Source organism: Pollachius pollachius, assembly GCF_949987615.1.
Source record: "Pollachius pollachius genome assembly, chromosome: 6".
In the NCBI taxonomy this organism is placed as follows: Eukaryota; Metazoa; Chordata; class Actinopteri; order Gadiformes; family Gadidae; genus Pollachius; species Pollachius pollachius.
Genome location: NC_136939.1, coordinates 24,442,171 through 24,461,145, shown reverse-complemented (window position 1 = coordinate 24,461,145; position 18,975 = coordinate 24,442,171). Strand labels below are relative to the sequence as shown.

The 18,975-nt window shown below is 44.9% G+C and overlaps 1 protein-coding gene across 5 annotated transcripts in view; it reads right to left on the bottom strand.

Annotated features, from left to right (window-relative positions):
- Positions 1-4,126: 4,126 nt before the first annotated feature.
- The window catches only part of bin1b (bridging integrator 1b), a 36,267-nt gene continuing 21,418 nt past the window's right edge, over positions 4,127-18,975 (bottom strand). For 3 of the 5 annotated variants that reach the window (XM_079737842.1, XM_079737845.1, XM_079737844.1), the window contains 10 exons: positions 17,647-17,732; positions 16,772-16,847; positions 16,443-16,498; positions 15,942-15,986; positions 12,901-12,943; positions 11,108-11,251; positions 8,686-8,958; positions 7,720-7,770; positions 6,449-6,550; positions 4,127-4,964 (listed from right to left, as the gene is read on the bottom strand). In XM_079737842.1, the coding sequence (XP_079593968.1) occupies positions 4,863-4,964; positions 6,449-6,550; positions 7,720-7,770; positions 8,686-8,958; positions 11,108-11,251; positions 12,901-12,943; positions 15,942-15,986; positions 16,443-16,498; positions 16,772-16,847; positions 17,647-17,732 (978 nt within the window). In that variant the 3' untranslated portion in view covers positions 4,127-4,862. The remainder of the gene's footprint in view (positions 4,965-6,448; positions 6,551-7,719; positions 7,771-8,685; positions 8,959-11,107; positions 11,252-12,900; positions 12,944-15,941; positions 15,987-16,442; positions 16,499-16,771; positions 16,848-17,646; positions 17,733-18,975) is intronic. The other 2 variants (XM_079737843.1, XM_079737846.1) reach the window with 2 other exon arrangements.

The window sequence follows — 18,975 nt, the reverse complement described above, 5'->3', positions numbered from 1 at the left end:
TGGCCTACGTGGACGGAGATGCACTCACGCTGTTCGGGTGAGAAGTTGATTCAAGACCATAAACGATTTTAGTACTTTCAAACAAAGTTTTTAATATATTTTTTGTGTAGTTTGGAACCAGAGTTCGGTAGAGAACAGCCGTTGTTCTGAATAACGGTTGTTGCCAAACTTTTCTATGCCTCACTGAGAGCCGTGATCGAAATCATAGCCCTGACAAATATTAACGTTCAAATATTTTTTTGACATTAAAATTTATTCAAAAACATTTTTGGACGTTAACCAAAGTCCCCCACAAATCATTCACCCATTAACCAGGCACCCATTAACCAGTGGTCCATTAACCAGTCTCCCATTTACCAGTCGCCCATTAAGCAGTCAACCCATTAACCAGTGCCGTGTTCCAATATCCATACTTCCATGAGTACACTTAAACGTAGTACACTATCCATACTCACTAAGTGCGCTAATTTTCAGATGTCAGTGTTGTTCCAAACCCAATACTCCGTGGTGCACTAACCGGAAATTATGATCACGACTACCACCGCGGCTCCTCCCCCGCAATAAACACCCCGCTTTGAACGGTGAACTCTTTACGCCTACCAGCTATAAAAAGCTATAAAAGCTATAAAAAACAACAAAATGGCTATTAATGCAGGCTATGTGGAAAATGCGCCGACTTTGGCTCAGCCTGGCTCCGCCCTCTTCCGCTACGTAGCTAAGATGGCTGCCGTTGAGTACGAAAAGTGTACATCGATCCACGCTTCGCAATTTGACCGTTTTGAGTACACCATCCGGGTCCTTTCAGTACACTTATTTTCGCCCGATCTCAATTGGAACGCCCTACGTTCCAATTGAGATTGAGAGACACTCAAACCAAGGCTAGTAAGTACGGATAGTATGGATATTGGAACACGGCAGTCAACCCATTTATCGCCCATTAACCAGTCACCTCTGTAGCTAGTGGGCCAAACACCGCACGCACGCACACACACACACACACACACACACTAGCTTGGCTATGACGATATCTACATTAATTCCAATAGTTGCCAGTTGCCGCAAAATGTACCTTTAAGACTTAATTTATAATTCATACATGGCTTGTGAAACACGAATGTTTTGTATCACGTTTAATAATATATTATTCATAATTAAGATTAACGTTACCCTGAGCAATAAAAAGAAAACGCACGTGTTATAATAATAATTCGTTAAAAAAGGATTTCGAAAAGTTCAAAGTCAACGATCAGGGCTACGAATTCGATCGCGAAAAGTTTGCCTACAACCGTTATTTAGAACGACGACGGCTGTGTTCTCTACCGAACTGTGCCTCCACAATAGACAAACAGAACCGCTTGAAAGTTCGTTAAATAGTACTTAAACCGTTCCTTACCATGATTACTACTGATACTTTGATAAGAAGAGAAGGGGGGATGGTCTGCTTGGTTTGTCCGTTATGCGGTGTGTTAGGTCCGCCCGGTTTGAATTTATAGAGGAGGGGCAAGGGGAGCGCGTCTTTATACTGGGCCTCGTTTCCAGGCAACCGGCATGCAGGCCGCGTTGTCAGGCGACCGGCGTGTTGTGGTAACCGGAGAGGCTGGAGACGATAGCGTTGTGGTCTTCTCCTCCGTGTAACGCGAGACGCGGGAGAAACAATGGAGAACAATCCGGCGGTGTGTGTTTGTGTGCGTGCGTGCACAAAAACACACCGTGTGACAACGCGCGCACGCGTATGTGTGTGTGTGTGTGCGTGTGTGTGTGTGTGTGTGTGTTTGTGTGTGTGTAAAACGACCGGTTAACGTCCACGTCTGACCAGATTAACCAGTCACCCATTAATCAGTAACCCGCGTAGCCTTTAAAGTTACACATATACGTCACAGACACACACACGCACGCCAACGCACACAAACACACATTTTCTATACCTTATTTGTTTCCGCATTACAAGACAAATTTTCATTAGAATCACATTTTTGGAATGATCCAACAGATGAATACAGTTCAGCACATTGTCTCTCATACACACACACACACACGCACACACACACACACGCACACACACACAAACACCAACACATAAGGGTACCTGTTCACAAACGACGCTGTACATTTATTATCTGTATCAGTCACCTAAGTCACATTAAAGTCAATACATGGTAAATAATAAATAGGGCATCGTTTGCGTCAGAAAACAGATGGCTTTGGGAGGAACACACACACACACACACACACTCACTCACTCACTCACTCACTCACTCACTCACTCTCTCTCTCTCAGTCACACACTCACTATCTGTCTCTCACACAGTCACGCACGCACACACACACACACACACACACACACACACAGCTCTGCAAGGTGTTGTGCTGGAGGGATAATACAAAATGGAGGATTTTCTTCCTCTGGGTCACCTGTGAATAGAGTTGTGTTGTTCTCTGGGTGTTACTGTTCAACATGGAGGGGCTGATGCAATGCTCTTTCTTTTTCAGATTTTTCCGATATATATATATATATATTACTGATCAGATGATCAGTAATCAATATTCAGAATATATATATGTGTTTTCAACTGTCCTTTCCTTTTAAATCAACTTTAATGTGTGAATTTACTGTAGGTATATAAGGGTGTCTTTGCTCTTTATATGCCTTTTTTGCACCATGTCCGGAACTTTGGCCAGTGAAAACGTTTTTTAGGCCTAAATGTGCCTTTTGAATATATTTTACTTACTTACATACTATTTATTGTGATAAAAAACGGGATTATGGATTATGATTTGTTGCTGAAAAAACGCTCATTAGCTGGAGTGGTTTACTATTGTTGTTCCACTGCCATTTATTACTGGGTTGAATTCGGTAACCACGGCAACGCAGCCTAGTCACTTGGCAAAGGTTTGCTCTGTGGCCATGAGAACTGAAGGTCGGTCTCCATGATGACGGGAGGGCAACCACGGTGACCCACGTGCAGTTTTGTTGTGCCATTTGTGTTAACGCTTAGCACTCAATGCTAAACGGTCAGATTAAAAGCGTATTGGCTATGTTGCTTCAGCAACTCAATCAATAAATACAATTAATAACTAAAATAAATAATAAACAAAAATAATATTATGTTATGTATTATAATATAAAGTATATAATAATAAATAATATAATAAATCAATAAGAAAATAAAAATTAAGTCAAGATAAAATATTAATACAGAATCAATATTCTAGATTGAATGCTGAGGTTGAGGTAACTGGGGAAGTTTTGTGACATCCTGGCTAAATGGAAGATGTTGATTGATTACCATGATCAGATGATCAGTAATCAATGTTCAGAAGTTCCACAGAAAAGCCAATCAATCAACTGTAGACGTTATTTGGACAGTTCAACTGTGTTTTCGCCTGGTGTTGGTTTGGTGAGCATGGGGCCATTAAGCAACCTGCTAGCATGAAATATTCAGCAAGTGTCAATGTAAAATAGGACCCAAATACACCGACCTACAGCCAAGCACGCACACACACTATACACATACACAGTCTAACAAAAAAACAACTTTAGTTTGCCTATCAAGTGTCCTAACAATAGGCTAATTGCAGATGCAATGGAACACATAGCAATAGCATTGTTCCATCTGTTGGGGGGACTTTATTGAGTTGAATAGTCTTTTTCAATAAGTGCTAAAACCAACACATTATGTTAAGATTGCAGAACGTAATAGCCTTAAGGTTGAGTGCCAGTTGTAGTGGTTACCATGCCAACATGTGTTGCACAATATAAGTATAGGTTCTCTCTCTCTCTCTCTCTCTCTCTCTAAACAATTCATTTCAGTGAAAATGTATTTAAAACATTTTATTTCAAACCATTGGCATATTTTTAGAGAACAATAAAAGGCTTGACTTAATTGAATTGGATGAAATAATGGGGCTTTGTAATTATCACTCTGTGTATGTGATTTTATGAATTAGCAACACCAGTTAGAACTGGTTCCACTGTGCCAGTAAAACTGGGGTTTGTTCTTCTATAGATGATGGACAGGTACATGTTCAAACATGACATTAAACAAATTCAAATGGATGCTTATCATGTTAAGATTCACAGATGAAGCACTTAGATTTTTTTAAAGGCCATCCCCAACAAATAACATTTGGTTTACGTCTTAGTTTATTTGAAAGTAGTAGATTGTCATTATCGCTGCGTTAATCACAAATATTTAAAAACAATTAAATAATTCATGCAGTTGAAACCCTTTCAAATCCACAGGATATTTGTTAAGAACAGGACATTTACGACGAATTCCAAACATTTGTGAAGGTACGACTAACACACTTTCTAATTGAACCCAAAAAAATATGCAAATACCAAAATAATCCAAAGAAAAATGGGCAATTGAGTTACATTTGGGGTTTATGTTTCATGTTCAATAAGTAGAGTTAACATTTAAAGATGGTTACCTGGAGTGTACATTCATGTGTTCAGGCGTTCATTTCAACAAGCAGTTTCCCTCCAGCCCACATAATCAATCGATCGGTCAATTGATCGATAACACAACCCCAATTCGATGGATAGACCCTCTGTATCTATGATTTATTTATATTTTTATTCGTGTTGTTGAACTTCTTGTTGTTCTGTCTTGTTCGTGTGTGCTCATGAATCTTTAAAGCGACCTTGAGTGTGAGAAAGGCGCAATATCAAATAAACATATTGTTATTATTATTATAATTAAAATGCCAACATTCGTTGTGCATCGATAATCGCTGTTACCCAACACAGAGCCACTCTTTTGCTGCGGTTCAACGGTTTGCGTCCCGTGTCTAAGGTGTGTGAGGTGGTGCGGAGGGGGGCTTGGATTTGTCAGGGTTTGGAGCCGGAGACTCGACCCTCAAACCTTCTGGGTAAAGTTTTCCGGGAAAACCCCCTTGATGGAGATGTCTTTGTGCTGCAGCCAGTGAGACTCCTTCACCCCCACCAGCCATCCATCGTCCTACGGGGGAACCACGACAGAGAACGATTACTACGACTGTGTGCGTCCAAACATAAACACACAAACAAAAACCCATTATTCCTCAAAGACATCCTACAAATAGGCCCTACATTATATTAAAGGATAACATAATGGAAGAAATCCAGAGAAAGCCTGTGCGACGACTGTGTTAGTCCACACACACACACACACACACACACACACACACACACACACACACACACACATTTACTGCAAAGTCCTCAAATATATCCTATACATTTTTTGCCCAAATCCCCAAAAATTCTGTTCATTATGTCAAATGTTAACATAATGGAATATGTCCCCACAAAGCCTGTGTGATGACTGTGTGAGTCCGAACACACACACACACCAGAGGGAATCGTTCAGCGACAGGAAGCTCCTCCCCAAGTGCAACACCCACAGACTAAACAACTCCTTTGTCCCCCGTGCCATTAAACTGTACAACACCTTACTGGGGGGTAGGCAAAGGATGTCAAAGGTCGGGGAGGAGCAGCAGGACTGACCCACCAACTACACCATAACATACCACAACATCAATCTCAACTTGGCTGTTTGATACACTGTTTTCTTTCAGTGTTTGTATGCACTGTTAAAGCAACCCCCTATGTAAATATTGGCTTGCCTAGTATTCTTCTTGTATATTGTTTCCCTGCATATATATTTTTAGCACTTTGCATTTTGTACTTTTGCACATTTGTTGTGTTACATTTTTTTCAACTCTTATTCTATTGGTGTTTGCTGCTGCTAGAAGTGCAATTTCCTGAGGGAACCTTCCAGAGGGATTAATAATTATCAGAATTATCTATCTATCTATCTATCTATCTATCTATCTATCTATCTATCTATCTATCTATCTACCTATCTCCCTGTCTATCTGTCTGTCTGTCTGTCTGTCTGTCTGTCTGTCTGTCTGTCTGTCTGTCTGTCTGTCTGTCTGTCTGTCTGTCTATCTATCTATCTATCTATCTATCTATCTACACATATTTACTCCAAAGACCAAAAATACATCCTAACATTTTTTAACCCAAATCCCCCAAAAGGCTGTATTAATGGTTAACATAATGGAAGAAGCCTCTCAAAGCCTGTGTGACGACAGGGGCTGAACGATTAATCTAATTCAAAGCGCAATCGCGTTGTTTTAGAGCGCGATTTGCCAAAATCGTAGCCTTTGCGATTTGAAAAAAAATTCAATAGTTAAATAAAGATGTTATTTTATCAATTAATTTCAAAATAGAGGCCGGGCCAAAAGGAAGGAACAGTTTATATGTTGACTGCTTCCAATGTTGTGTTGGTCATACTACAGAATGACTTATTGCTTGTTTAGTGAATAATATTGAACATAAGGAACTTTAAAAAGAAAAATCGCATTCTAAAGGTAATAGAATTACATAGTGGCTACATAGTGGAAGAAGCTCCCACAAAGCAGGATCCCCAGAGAGTTAAAGGTGAATGTGTGTGACCTGTTCGTCGGGGCTGTCGAAGGCCATCACCAGGACCATGTCCCCGGTCTTCAGCTCCAACTCATCCCCGTCGGTGGCAGCATAGTCATGCAACACCTTCACCTGTAGGGGGCGATGGAGGGCAATGGTTTAAAGATCCTATAGCATGCTTTTTTAGGGGTTGATAATTCGATTGTTGAGGTACTGCTAGAATAGGGTTTCATGCCTGTATGTTGGAAATACCCCTTATTATTCTCACACTGTTCATTTCTGCAAAACCAATTTCAGTGTCTTTCAAAAAACGTTCTGTTTTGTATCATGAGGTCCGATAAGGCACTAATGTTAGCTTTGATATTGTGTGGTCTAAATAAGGAATTGAGGAAATGAATATACATCAGTAAACACACACACACACACACACACACACACACACACACACACACACACACACACACACACACACACACACAGTGCACTGCTTCAAAGCCAATACCTTACACTTGGCACAAAGCTTTTTCGTGCCAGTTTTGAGAATACAATGGTTCAACTTTGAATGTTGCTGCGTGACAACCTTCTAGAACATATATGTAATGCTATGTAAGTAGAAATTAAAACAGGTTTCTTCAATAAAGACACTGAACTAGAGATTCAAAACTATTAAGAAATACTAGAGACACACTTCGAATTCACCTCATTTGCAATTACATTTAGGACATTTATTAGACAGTTTTATCAAAAGCGATTTTCAACGGTTCACACACTCATTCACACACCAACGGCGGAGTCGACCATGCAAGGTGACAGGGAGAGCTCAGGGACACCTTGACACTCAGCTAGGAGGAGCCGGGGGGATCAAGCTAGCAAACTTCCGGTCACCAGTCAACCTGGATCAAGCTAGCAACCTTCCGGTTACCAGTCAACCTGGATCAAGCTAGCAACCTTCCGGTTACCAGTCAACCTGCTCTACCTCCTGAGCTAAGCCGACCCCCCAGCCCTCGGCTAAATAATGGATGATCACAGTGTGTATGTAAAGGGCTGATTATGGTCTCGCGTTCACACAACGCAAGGACCATGCAGATGCTTCGACGCAGTCGTGAACCTGTTTTGGTTCTGCGTCGGGTTTTAGTGAGCGGACCAATCACAGCCCTTGCTGCTGCGTCGCCTCGGCGGAAGTAACGAGTCCGTAACCCCCTTGTGTTGCGTGAACTTTGGACCATATCCAGCCATTAAGACAATGCGGTGATGGGTGTGTGAGCAGTAGACAACTGCACCCCACCCCCCCCACAGTTCACCTTGTAGAGGAAGCCCTCAGGGAGATCCCCGTCGCCGTTGGTTACCGCGTTCTGGGAGGGGACAGAGAAGGAGAGTGATCAGACACACATATCAGCGATCGACGAAACTACCCACCTCAGTCACCCAAAAACACCACTGTTTGTGTGTGTGTGTATCTGTGTTTGTGTGTGGGTCTGCGTGTGTGTGTGTGTGTATGTAGGTGTTTATGTGTGTGTTTGTTTGTGGGTGTCTCTATGTTAGTGTATCTTTATGTGTGTGTGTGTGTGTCTCTATGTGTGTGTGTCTCTCTGATTGTGTCTCTCTCTCTGTGTCTCTTTGTGCATTTGCGCCTGTGTGTATTTGTGCATATGCATTTGTGTGTGCGTGTGTGCGTCTGTCACACGACCCGTAACATTAAAACACAATGAGGGACATGTCCAGGCATATTTTTACAGAAGGCTTTCGGACGGCTTGACCGAGAGACAGGCCGGCCATGTTGAGCAGAAGTGGAACGACAACAACAGAGTAACCCATGGCGACACAAGAGTATCCCATGGCGACAACAGAGAAACCCATGGCGACAGCAGCAGCGGCAGCAGCAAGATCAGGGTCTGAGAGGGTGACATCCAACGAGGTAAACCTCATTATCTGGCCGCCTCAGCTAGCTTAGCCTAGCTTAGCCTCTCGATCCTTCCAACACCACACCGCCTCAGCTGGCTTGGCCTAGCCTCAGCTAGCTTAGCCTAGCTTAGCCTCTCAATTCCTCTAACGCAACGCTGCCTCAGCTAGCTTAGCCTCTATTAGCCTCAGCTAGCTTAGCCTTAGCTAGCTTAGCCTAGCTTAGCCTCTCAATTCCTCTAACGCAATGCCGCCTCAGTTAGTTTAGCCTAGTTTAGCCTAGCTTATTCTCTTTAATTCCTCCGACGCCACTCTGCCTCGGTGGGGGCTAGAACACGCCCCCGTGATCCAGCCCCCCCCCTCCCTACCTGATCTCCTCCTTCTCCACCACAATCCTCCTGGGTCCCCCAGTCTTCCTCGTGGCCGGGCTGTTCGAGCGAGCGACGTTCGTCCGAGGAGTCTTCGTCGCGCGGACCCTCTGACGACTCTGTGTAGTCTGCGCCATCGTCGGGGGCAACACCACCTCCATCACCTCCTCCGTCATCACCATCCGCCGTTCCCCAGTCGCCATGGCTCCCCTGGGGGGCGGGGTCAGCAACTGGGGTGTGGGGCTCCGGCGGTGCCATAGAGGGCTGCTCTTGCTGTCAGGGCGGAGGAGGAGGTGGTGGAGGAGTTTTTTTTCGACGGAGGGAGGGTCGGAGCAAAGGAGGGTGGAGGAGGAGGTGGGATTTAGGGCAGAGAGGTTGGTGGCAGTGGGGTTGAACAAGTTGAAGAGAAAAGAAGGATTGTTGAAGAGAGAAACACTAGAGTTCTGCTGGAGGGATACGATCTTGTATTCAAGGTCCAAGAGTTTCATTTTGAACCTTTTGTTGGCAGACATTTTGTTAATTTTGGTCATTGCCTTATTGAATTCATGTTGTGTCCCCAAACTTTTGAATGGTAGTGTACATCACAGATGAACGCTTACCTCCCAAGAGTCCCAAGATGGTGCCTTCAACGAGGCAGAGGAAGACAATACAGTGAAGAGTAAGAGATGAAGGCCCCAACCAAAACGTTATCTACAAACTGACCTAGCCAAGTCTACTGTACATTAACTTGTCCTGTAACATAGACGGTATGTGTTGGGACAGACAGGCAGACAGACAGAGAGAAAGACAGAGATAGACAGAGAGACAGACAGACAGACAGACAGAGTGAGCGAGAATGACAGACAGACAGACAGAGAGTGAGAGAGAGAAAGACAGAGAGACAGACAGACAGACAGACAGACAGAGAGTGAGAGAGAGAAAGACAGAGAGACAGACAGACCGACAGAAAGACAGCCGGACAGACAGAGAGGCAGACAGACAAACAAACATTTACTTGGAACTCAAATCAGGATCTCACAGTTAGACACTTTTCTCTCGAAGACACAAAGCACAAATCGTTGAGTTAGATTGATTTGGGTTCATGGATTGCATGCGTTTTTGTGAATTGGGGACACTGAGTGAAGTGGAGGACGGGATTCACGTTGGGTTAAAACAGGGAAAAACATGGAAAGATTGTTTAGGAGACGTGTGACATGACACGTGCGCATAAACCCACAGTAAGCAGATATAATCCTCTTAAAGGGGACATATTATACCACCAGGTGTGAGTGTGATTAGCAGTTACAAGCCGTTTTGAAAATCTGCCTCTTCTGACATCACAGGCGGGCGTGTCCACCTAGGTGTATGACCACTGGGTAGGCTGGTTGACTGATCTATCCAGTGTACATCTAGGTGGACAAGCCCCCCTGTGATGTCAGAAGCTGCACATTTTCAAAACGGCCAGGATGGTGGAGGAGGAGGTGGACGAATATATAAATATTATATATAGAATAGCTTTATGAATAAAGTTGCCTTGCCTTTGGTAAGTCTTATATGGTCAAATTCATTTTGTTTTTGTTGTTGGATATATCTTTAATATTAACAAAGTATTTTCCTGTTTGAAACATAGTCCAGTCCCCTCAGATGTGTTCCTTGGCTAAAGCCCCTCCCCTTCTGACCTAACCCTTGCTGACCTTTGACCTCTAGGGACGGAGAGACATCCCCCTGGGGAGCTGGTGAGCTCAGGGTAAGTGTGAGTCGGACTGTGACAGCCCCAGAACAGGGGTCACACCGCTACACACACACACACACACACACACACACACACACTGGAGTTGGGTGTCAGGAATTTACTACTATGTGGTTGGTTAGGGGGAGTCTTCGTTGCCCTGGATACGTTACATAAACAGCTGATCAAAGACTTCAGTTTCCGGCAGGAAGTGGAAAAAACAAAGACCCAGGAAGTCCTTGTTTTAAGGAAAGGGAAGGAGCTACGGGTGTAAGAGGAGGAGGTGGAGGAGGAGGAGGAGAAGGGTGGAGGTGTAGGAAGAGGAGGAGGATGGATGAGGACGACAGAGGAAGAGGAGGAGGAAGAGGAGGACAGAGGAAGAGGAGGAGGGTGGGGGAAGAGGAGAAGGGTGGAGGCGTATGAAGAGGAGGAGAAGGAAGAGGAAGAGGAGGAGGAGAAGACGAGGGAGGAGGAGGAGCAGGAGGAGGAAGAAGAGGAGGAGGGAGAGGAGGAGGGGGAGGAAGAGGAGGACAGAGGAAGAGGAGGAGGGTGGAGGAAGAGGAGAAGGGTGGAGGCGTATGAAGAGGAGGAGAAGGAAGAGGAGGAGGAGAAGACGAGGGAGGAGGAGGAGCAGGAGGAGGGGGAGGAAGAGGAGTGTGGAGGAAGAATAGGTTGGAGGAGGAGCTCCGGAGCGATGGGGCGGGGTGGTCTGACCTGCGGCGTGCTCATAGGGGAGGTGGAGGAGACGGAGGTGGTGGAGGTGGGGGCGGTCTCAGGGGCCTCGTCGTCTTCGGGCCCCGGGCTCGGGGTTAGGGACATTCTGGCGGGGGGTCGGCTCGGAGGGGGACAGAGTCGCTTCTGGTCGTCACAATAGTGTGTGTGTGAGTAAGGGTTAGAGAGAGAGAGAGAGAGAGAGACAGAGAGAGAGAGAGAGAGAGAGAGAGAGAGAGACAGAGAGAGAGAGAGAGGAGAGAGAGAGAGAGAGAGAGAGAGAGAGGAGAGAGAGACAGAGAGAGACAGAGAGAGAGAGAGAGAGAGAGAGAGAGAGACGGAGAGAGAGAGAGAGACAGAGAGAGACAGAGAGAGACAGAGAGAGAGAGAGAGAGAGAGACAGAGAGAGAGAGAGAGAGAGACAGAGAGAGAGAGAGAGAGAGAGCGTGTGTTAGGGGGGAACACACACATGCATCCATGCATGGGCAGCGGGAGCAAAGTAAAGAGTAAAGGCATGTTAGGATACGTTGATACAGCCAGACAACCAAAGATTGGCGTTTTTTTTTAGTTCTATCGATATCCCTTAAGTAGCGGCGTCCATCCTGTTTGTCACTTATGTTATCGAAAATAAAATACATAGTTCTGCCATATTCACGAAAATGTCTTCTTGTTGTGATTCCATCGTCGATTAACACAAACGTATTTATCGCACCATAACAAGCAACACGATTATCATTCATAACAACCTTTCTAGCAGAGGTACGAAATGGCTCCGCTTGCATGGATGGACTATCACACACACCACACACACACACACACACACACACACACACACACACACCCACACACAGAAACACACACACATCATCTAATCTACACCACCCATTTACATTTTTGAAGACACTTTTAGCTAAGGCAGTATGTATTACAACATTCAAACACCGACGGTGGAGTCGACCACGCAGGGCGACAGCCAGCTTGTGAGAGAGCAGTCAGGGTGAGGTGCCTTGCTCAGGGACACCTCAACACTCAGCGAGGAGGAGCCGGGGATCGAACTAGCAACTTTCCGGTTACCAGTCAACCCGCCAAGCCAACCCAAAGATGTGTTTCCACACAGAAGAACAGTTCCTACGCCCGTACAAGGGCATAGAGATGCTACATCCCCACTCAATGGAACCAAGTATGTACTGGAGTGTGTGTGTGGTTGATGTCTGGTCTCGGCAGCCTCAACTGGCCCTGAGTCTGATTGGAATCTGGGGCTGGGGGAGGCTGCACACCTGTTGCTCGTTGACCAGTCATTGGTCAGCACACTAGTGATGGCAAAATGAAGTTTTTGCGACTCATTGAAGCGTTTAGGCCAATTGTTTCGGAAATGGGTTCATTACCCGAAGCTTCAGTCATAGTGACCTCTGCCCACGAAGTGCAGGGCTTCAGTGGATTTAAAGTGTCTTTGCTTTGAAAATGATTTGATGCACACACATTTACACTTACACTTAGTGAATATCATGTTCTATTAACAAATAAAGATTGATGAATGTGTGTCGTGTTATTGAGGAGGGCGCTGGGAAAATATGGCCAAGTTATTGAATAATGCACCAAATTTTGCATGGTTTAGAGCCGCAGCGCTTATAAAGTGTTCAGCGTGCAGGTTTCAAAGCACGTATCGGAGCTTCGGTATCACATTGCCTTCACTACAACACCATCACTGCATCATCTTCTGGAGGAGCCCAGATAGAGTCACCTAGGTGGGGGGGGTAGCGTTGACATCGCTACAGATGGCATGATGTTTAGCTTACCGCTGGCTGTGATTCGCCGGCCACGCTGTGGTTTGCCCCCTCACTGCAGGAGAAAGGGGAAAACAAGAGGAATGTGGAGTATTATGGGATGGAATAGCATAAATAGAATACGAGTTCACCCTGAGTCTGTATAGCCTCCCCCTCCCTCCCCTTCTACTTATTGTATGTTTGTACGTCCTGGCACTTAATGTACACACTTATTGTATGTCATACTTAGTTCTAGTACTTAGTTGTGTAGCGTCTTATCCTAGCTATCTGTGTTGTATACAGGGAATGGGTTAACCTAGTGATTGTTATTGCTTGGCACTTGGTTCTATAAACATCCTTACTGTACCGACAGCAATATATTTTGTTGTTTCTCTTTCTTTTGACAAATGTACTTATTGTAAGTCGCTTTGAATAAAAGCGTCTGCTAAATGTAAATGTCAATGTAGAAAGACTGTGAGGCGAGCGAACAACAAATAACTGATTCATGATTAATATGTATTAAAAGAAACAAGAGAAAGCATGCAAGAGAAAGTGAGTAGGAGAAACCGACGAGAGTTACTGAAGGTGACACATTGTGGTCGTTAGTCCCCACCGCCACTAGGTGGGAGCATATCACTGCAGGATAAACGGTAAAGGCCCTGCTGTTGAATTCAAGAACACGTTCACTTTACAATGCGTGCGAACCCCCTTGAGTACGGCTGGACCTTTGAAGTGGTGTCGCGTTCTTTTAGAAAACGCAATCGAATCAGGATCGCTTTTAACTCACTTTATTTGGTCAAGTTTCGGTATGGTAACTATGAAGCAAAAGGAGGGGAATTGTATATACACGCGTGGAGAGACACTCAGCTGGTCATCTATGCAAATGAGCTACCGTGTGTTTCGTCCGGGGCCGGGCTGGTGGGGCGGTATTGGGGGATGCCTCCCAAGTCGCAGGCCAGTGTGATCTGCAGGGAACCCATCAGGTCCCTGCCTAATAGGTTGATGGGGCATGATGGGGCGTAGAGGAACGAATGAGATACTCTCTGTTCCAGAATATTAAAGTCAAGTGGGGTTGTGAACGGCTTGTCCATGGGTGTGGAAATAAGTACAGTTGCCTTATAAGTTATTAGAGTCCAGTGTCCTGGCCCAACCAGGCTAATTCAATCCGGCCCCCCTAATAATCCTCCTCTACAATTGGCTGACTCATTAATTTCCTCGGTCTCCACCTCAAGCTGGTGTGTGGTGAGCGTTCTGGCGCAGATTGGCTGCCGTGCATCACCCAAGTGGGTGCTACACACTGGTGGTGGTGAGTTATGCCCCCCCCCCCCCCCCCCCTTCACTGTAAGTGTCTTTGGGTCATTGAAAAGTGCTATATAAATAAAAATTATTATTATTATTATTACTTCAGTTTATACAAGGTCATTTCACACGCGGTCACGTGACTGCGGCTTTGATGGTGATTAAATGCATATTTCATGCGATAAACTTGTCAACACAGCACACATCAGAGCAGCTCAAGAGACATGAGACACGTTAAGCGAACACACACAAAGGCAGTGACACGGAACCACACAGCAAACCGGGGATTAGACGCATCCGCAAAAATGTATTTTCGTAACCAGGGTAGGAAATCTGCGATCCAGCAATCCTGCGATGGTATCGAAAAAGGGGCGGAGTTATGTTTTTCAATCAATTATGCTATGAGGCTAACTATATAGATTATGACATGAGGCTAACTATATAGCTTATGCTATGAGGCTAACAATATCAATCATGCTATGAGGCTAACAATATAGATTAGGCTTTGAGGCTAACTATATAGTTTATGCTATGAGGCTAAAGATATCAATCATGCTATGAGGCTAATGATATTGATTATGCTATGAGGCCAACGATGTAAATTATGCTATGTTACGTATTTTAAACACATAAAGCTACCCACACATAGCCACTAGGAAGTAGGATCGAACACATAGGCCGCAATTACCATACATAGCCACTAGGAAGTAGGATCGAACACATAGGCCGAAATTACCCCACATAGCCACTAGGAAGCAGGACCCGACATTTTGAGCTGCTATAACTATTCCAGCCATAGAGGGCAGCACCTTTAGACAGGTGAGGAGGGCAAAACCAATACGTCATATAGGCCACGCTTACTCAGTATTAAAGCAGGGCCTGAAGCCAACGAGATCAGAAACATCCGGCAGTCCATACTAGGGAGTTAGGTAGAGAGGCCTGTTGTTTGTCGCTCACACGCGTGTCCATACAATTCCCCTCCTTTTGCTTCATAGTTACCATACCGAAATACTTTAACAAATAAAGTGAGTTCAAAGCGATCCTGATTAGACTACTTTCTTCAAGAACGCAACAGCTATGAGGCTAACGAAATGCAGTTCGAACAACAAAAACATGCGTTTCTCTCAGTTGCACCATACAAGTCAACCATTGGACAGATTTTGACACAACTTTTAATGTAATCTGGTCAGATTGCCACGGTTACTATGTTAACAACGAGTGGTCAAATGCGGCCTTCCTTCGTCACTTGACAGACGTATACACCAATCACGCCTTGTTCACACTACATGTGTCTGTCGGCGGATGACCGAGGGCGTGTCTAACGTAAAGGGGACTAGTCGCTGTAGACGCATACTGCAGCCAATCAAATCCCTTCCCGCTACAAAGCTGATGTGTGGATATAAATACAAAAGATGACACAAACAACAGGAGACTAAAAACAATCCTATCATTACATATTTCTTTAAAAGACATATAACGGCTGGATTTTTCCTGCTTCTTCCTGCTTGTTATTGCAAAATGGATCCAGGAAACGCGTGGACTGAATTTGCATAACCGCGATCTGGATCCGGCGCTGCCTGAAAAGTTGAACATTTCTCAACTTTTTGACGCAGGCCACGGAGCCGAATGGACGGACGGACCCACAATGCATTCCGCGAGCGCCCCATGCAAAGTCAATGAGATCAGTAGACGGACGGAGGTAGTGTGGACAAGCCCTCACACCTGAAGGCTTGCTGTTGCGCTGACAAAATGGCCGACGCACAACACTGTCCTACCTGCTGCTGGCCTCTTCTGGCTTCACCGAGGCACTACCATTCTTTCTGCAGTAGGGGGCGACGTTAGGACGGTTATTGTCAGTTTAAACCGTACGACGAGTCAAAAATTTAAAACGAATTGTTTTGCCATTGGATTGTGGTGTGCGTACAATTCTGTTGAAAGCTCGCTAAATATAAAGTAATTTCTTTTTTAATTTTCAAAAATCTTGCAGAGTTTTTGCTCAAAGAAATTACGTCTTCATCGCAAAGAAGTGCATATATATATATATATATATAAATAAATAAGGACATTTCTAAGGCACCCCAAATTTTTGAACGATAGTAGTGAAGTAGTATTTATATAGTATCGAAAACATATTACATTCATCCAGTTGTCATTCTTCTGTTTAACAGTTAAAGTGTCATATTTCCAAAAGCCCCCTCTAAGGTATTTCAAGAAATTATGCTGATGCTGTTGCGTTGCAATGGATACAGAGGCAGGGAGTGAGGATGTTGACTTACTTGTCAAGTCTCTGCTCGTCCAGCTTGGTCATAACATCATTCAGGTTCTGACTGAGCTGTGGACACAGAGAATACACCAATCGAGATAAGACACACACACACACACACACACACACACACACACACACAAACACACACACACGTACAAGCATACACACACCACACACACACACACGGACACCAACAGTATACATATACGTATAAACACAAACGCACGCAAAGACGCAAACACACACAGATACACACCCACAGACAGATACACATACACACAGTATTCATGTACGGACAAAAGCACGCGCCCACACATACACACACACACACACACTCACCTTGCCCATATCTCTGTGGAACTTCTCCTGATTGCTGGCAAGATTCTGGAATGTGTTAACGTACACGCCAACACGACTACACACACACACACACACACACACAGAAACACACACACCATTTTGTGAGCTATCCACACAACAAGCCACAGGATTACACAGTAGATTCTGCGTGTGATCTCGTGAACATATGTGTTTGAGAGGAGGTGGCGAATGGAGGGGTGGATGGAGACGAGGAGCAGGAGGAGGTGGGGAAGGAGTTGGTGGTGGAAGAGATGATTCAGAGGAGGAGGTGTGAGGAGCAGGATGAGGGGGGGGAGGAGGAGCTGGTGGAGGAGCCGGAGGTTGTAGATGGAAGAGATGATGGAGAGGAGGAGGTGGAGATGTGGCGGAGGAGGTGGAGGAGGAGCTGGAAGAGGAGGTGGAGGAGGTAGAGGGGGAGGAGGAGGAGGAGCTGGAGGAGGAGGTGGTGAATGAAAGAGAAGATGGAGAGGAGGAGGTGAAGATGTGGCGGAGGAGGTGGAGGAGGAGCTGGAAGAGGAGGTGGAGGAGGTAGAGGGGGAGGAGGAGGAGGAGCAGGAGGAGCTGGAGGAGGAGGTGGAGGAGGTAGAGGGGGAGGAGCAGGAGGAGCTGGAGGAGGAGGTGGAGGAGGTAGAGGGGGAGGAGGAGGAGCAGGAGGAGGTGGTGAATGAAAGAGAAGATGGAGAGGAGGCGTGGAGGAGGTGGAGGAGCAGGTGGTGAACGGAGGAGATGACTCAGAGGAGGAGATGTGTGGAGGAGGAGGTGGTGATCAGAAGAGTAGAAAGAGTGGATGGAGCGGAGGAGGAGGTATAGGAGCAGGAGAAGGTGGAAGAGGAGGTGTGGAGGAGGGGGGTCACCTGTCCCACAGAACGGGGAGCTCATCCTGCAGCTCCACGTTGAGCTCCTCAAACACCTTCTGGGCGCGGCCCAGCTCCTCCTCGGCCTAGGGGGACCGACGGCATTAGAAAAAAATGATTGATTCTTCCATGCATCGCGTTTCTCTGTAGAGCGATTCCGTCTCAAAGCAGACAAGTTAATAATCTGCTTTTTATTATTATTATTATTATTTATTTTTTTACATCTGTTCGCCTGCTGCAGAGCGCTACAGAAAACTCTCCTTTCTGCCTGCGGGTTCTCTGCGCAGAGAGGTAATTCGATAAGGTAATTCGTCTGTTGATTGTCTTTAATGATCATCACAAAAGTAGGAAGTGATTAGCAAACTCTGAGTAGCAACCTCAGATGTATATATATACATTTTTGAAAATCACGTATGGAAATGTAGATAAAAAAACTGTTGCATCGAGATGCGTCGATAATCGTTTTAGAATCGAATCGTTGACCTCTGAATCAGAATCGAATCGTGAGGTTCCAAGAGATCCCACCCCTAGAAATCATCTTATAGGTCAGGGGCGAGAGTAAGAGTAATCCTGACGGCCTCTGGGGCCCCAGGAGATACTGTCTCTGTGTCTCTGACCATACGTTTGGATTCAAGAAAAGATATCGCTGTCATTCTTATAAGCATTTGTATTTACACTCACGTTCAAAAGTTGGAAGATTGTTCACGTTGTAAATGACTATTCTAGCTGTAAACAGCTGATTTTCAATGAAATATCTACATAGGTGTTCAAAGGCCCATTTCCAGCCACCATCACTTCTGTGTTCTTACGGTACATTGTTTAATCGTGTTCAAAGGCTTGTTAGTTGCTGATGATTAGAAAACCATTTTTTCATGGAAAACATGAAATTGTCTGGGTGGCCCAAAACTTTTGAAAAGTTGTGTAAGTCACCATTAATGTGAGGTGAATTAAATTATTTTATTTAATTCACTGTGTATACAGCAGATATAAGGGTTGTACAGTTGGTGATCAATAGAAAAATACGCTTAAAACATTTTTGAACCCTCATCAAAACACCCGTTCAGTGAATTGACAATGACAAATAATAAACCAATTATTCCAAAGAAATCAAACAATAATCCAGTAAAATCGAAACCCGTATAGATATGTCTCTATCGGAAGATATCTCTCCGATGTTGGTGTGTTTTAGATGGGCAGACAGACAGACAGACAGACAGGCAGACAAACAAGGCGACAGGCAGACACACCGACATAAAGGCAGGCAGACAGACAGACAGACAAACAGGTAGACACAGTTAGCCAATGAGTAGTCTTTAGTCTACAGGTAGC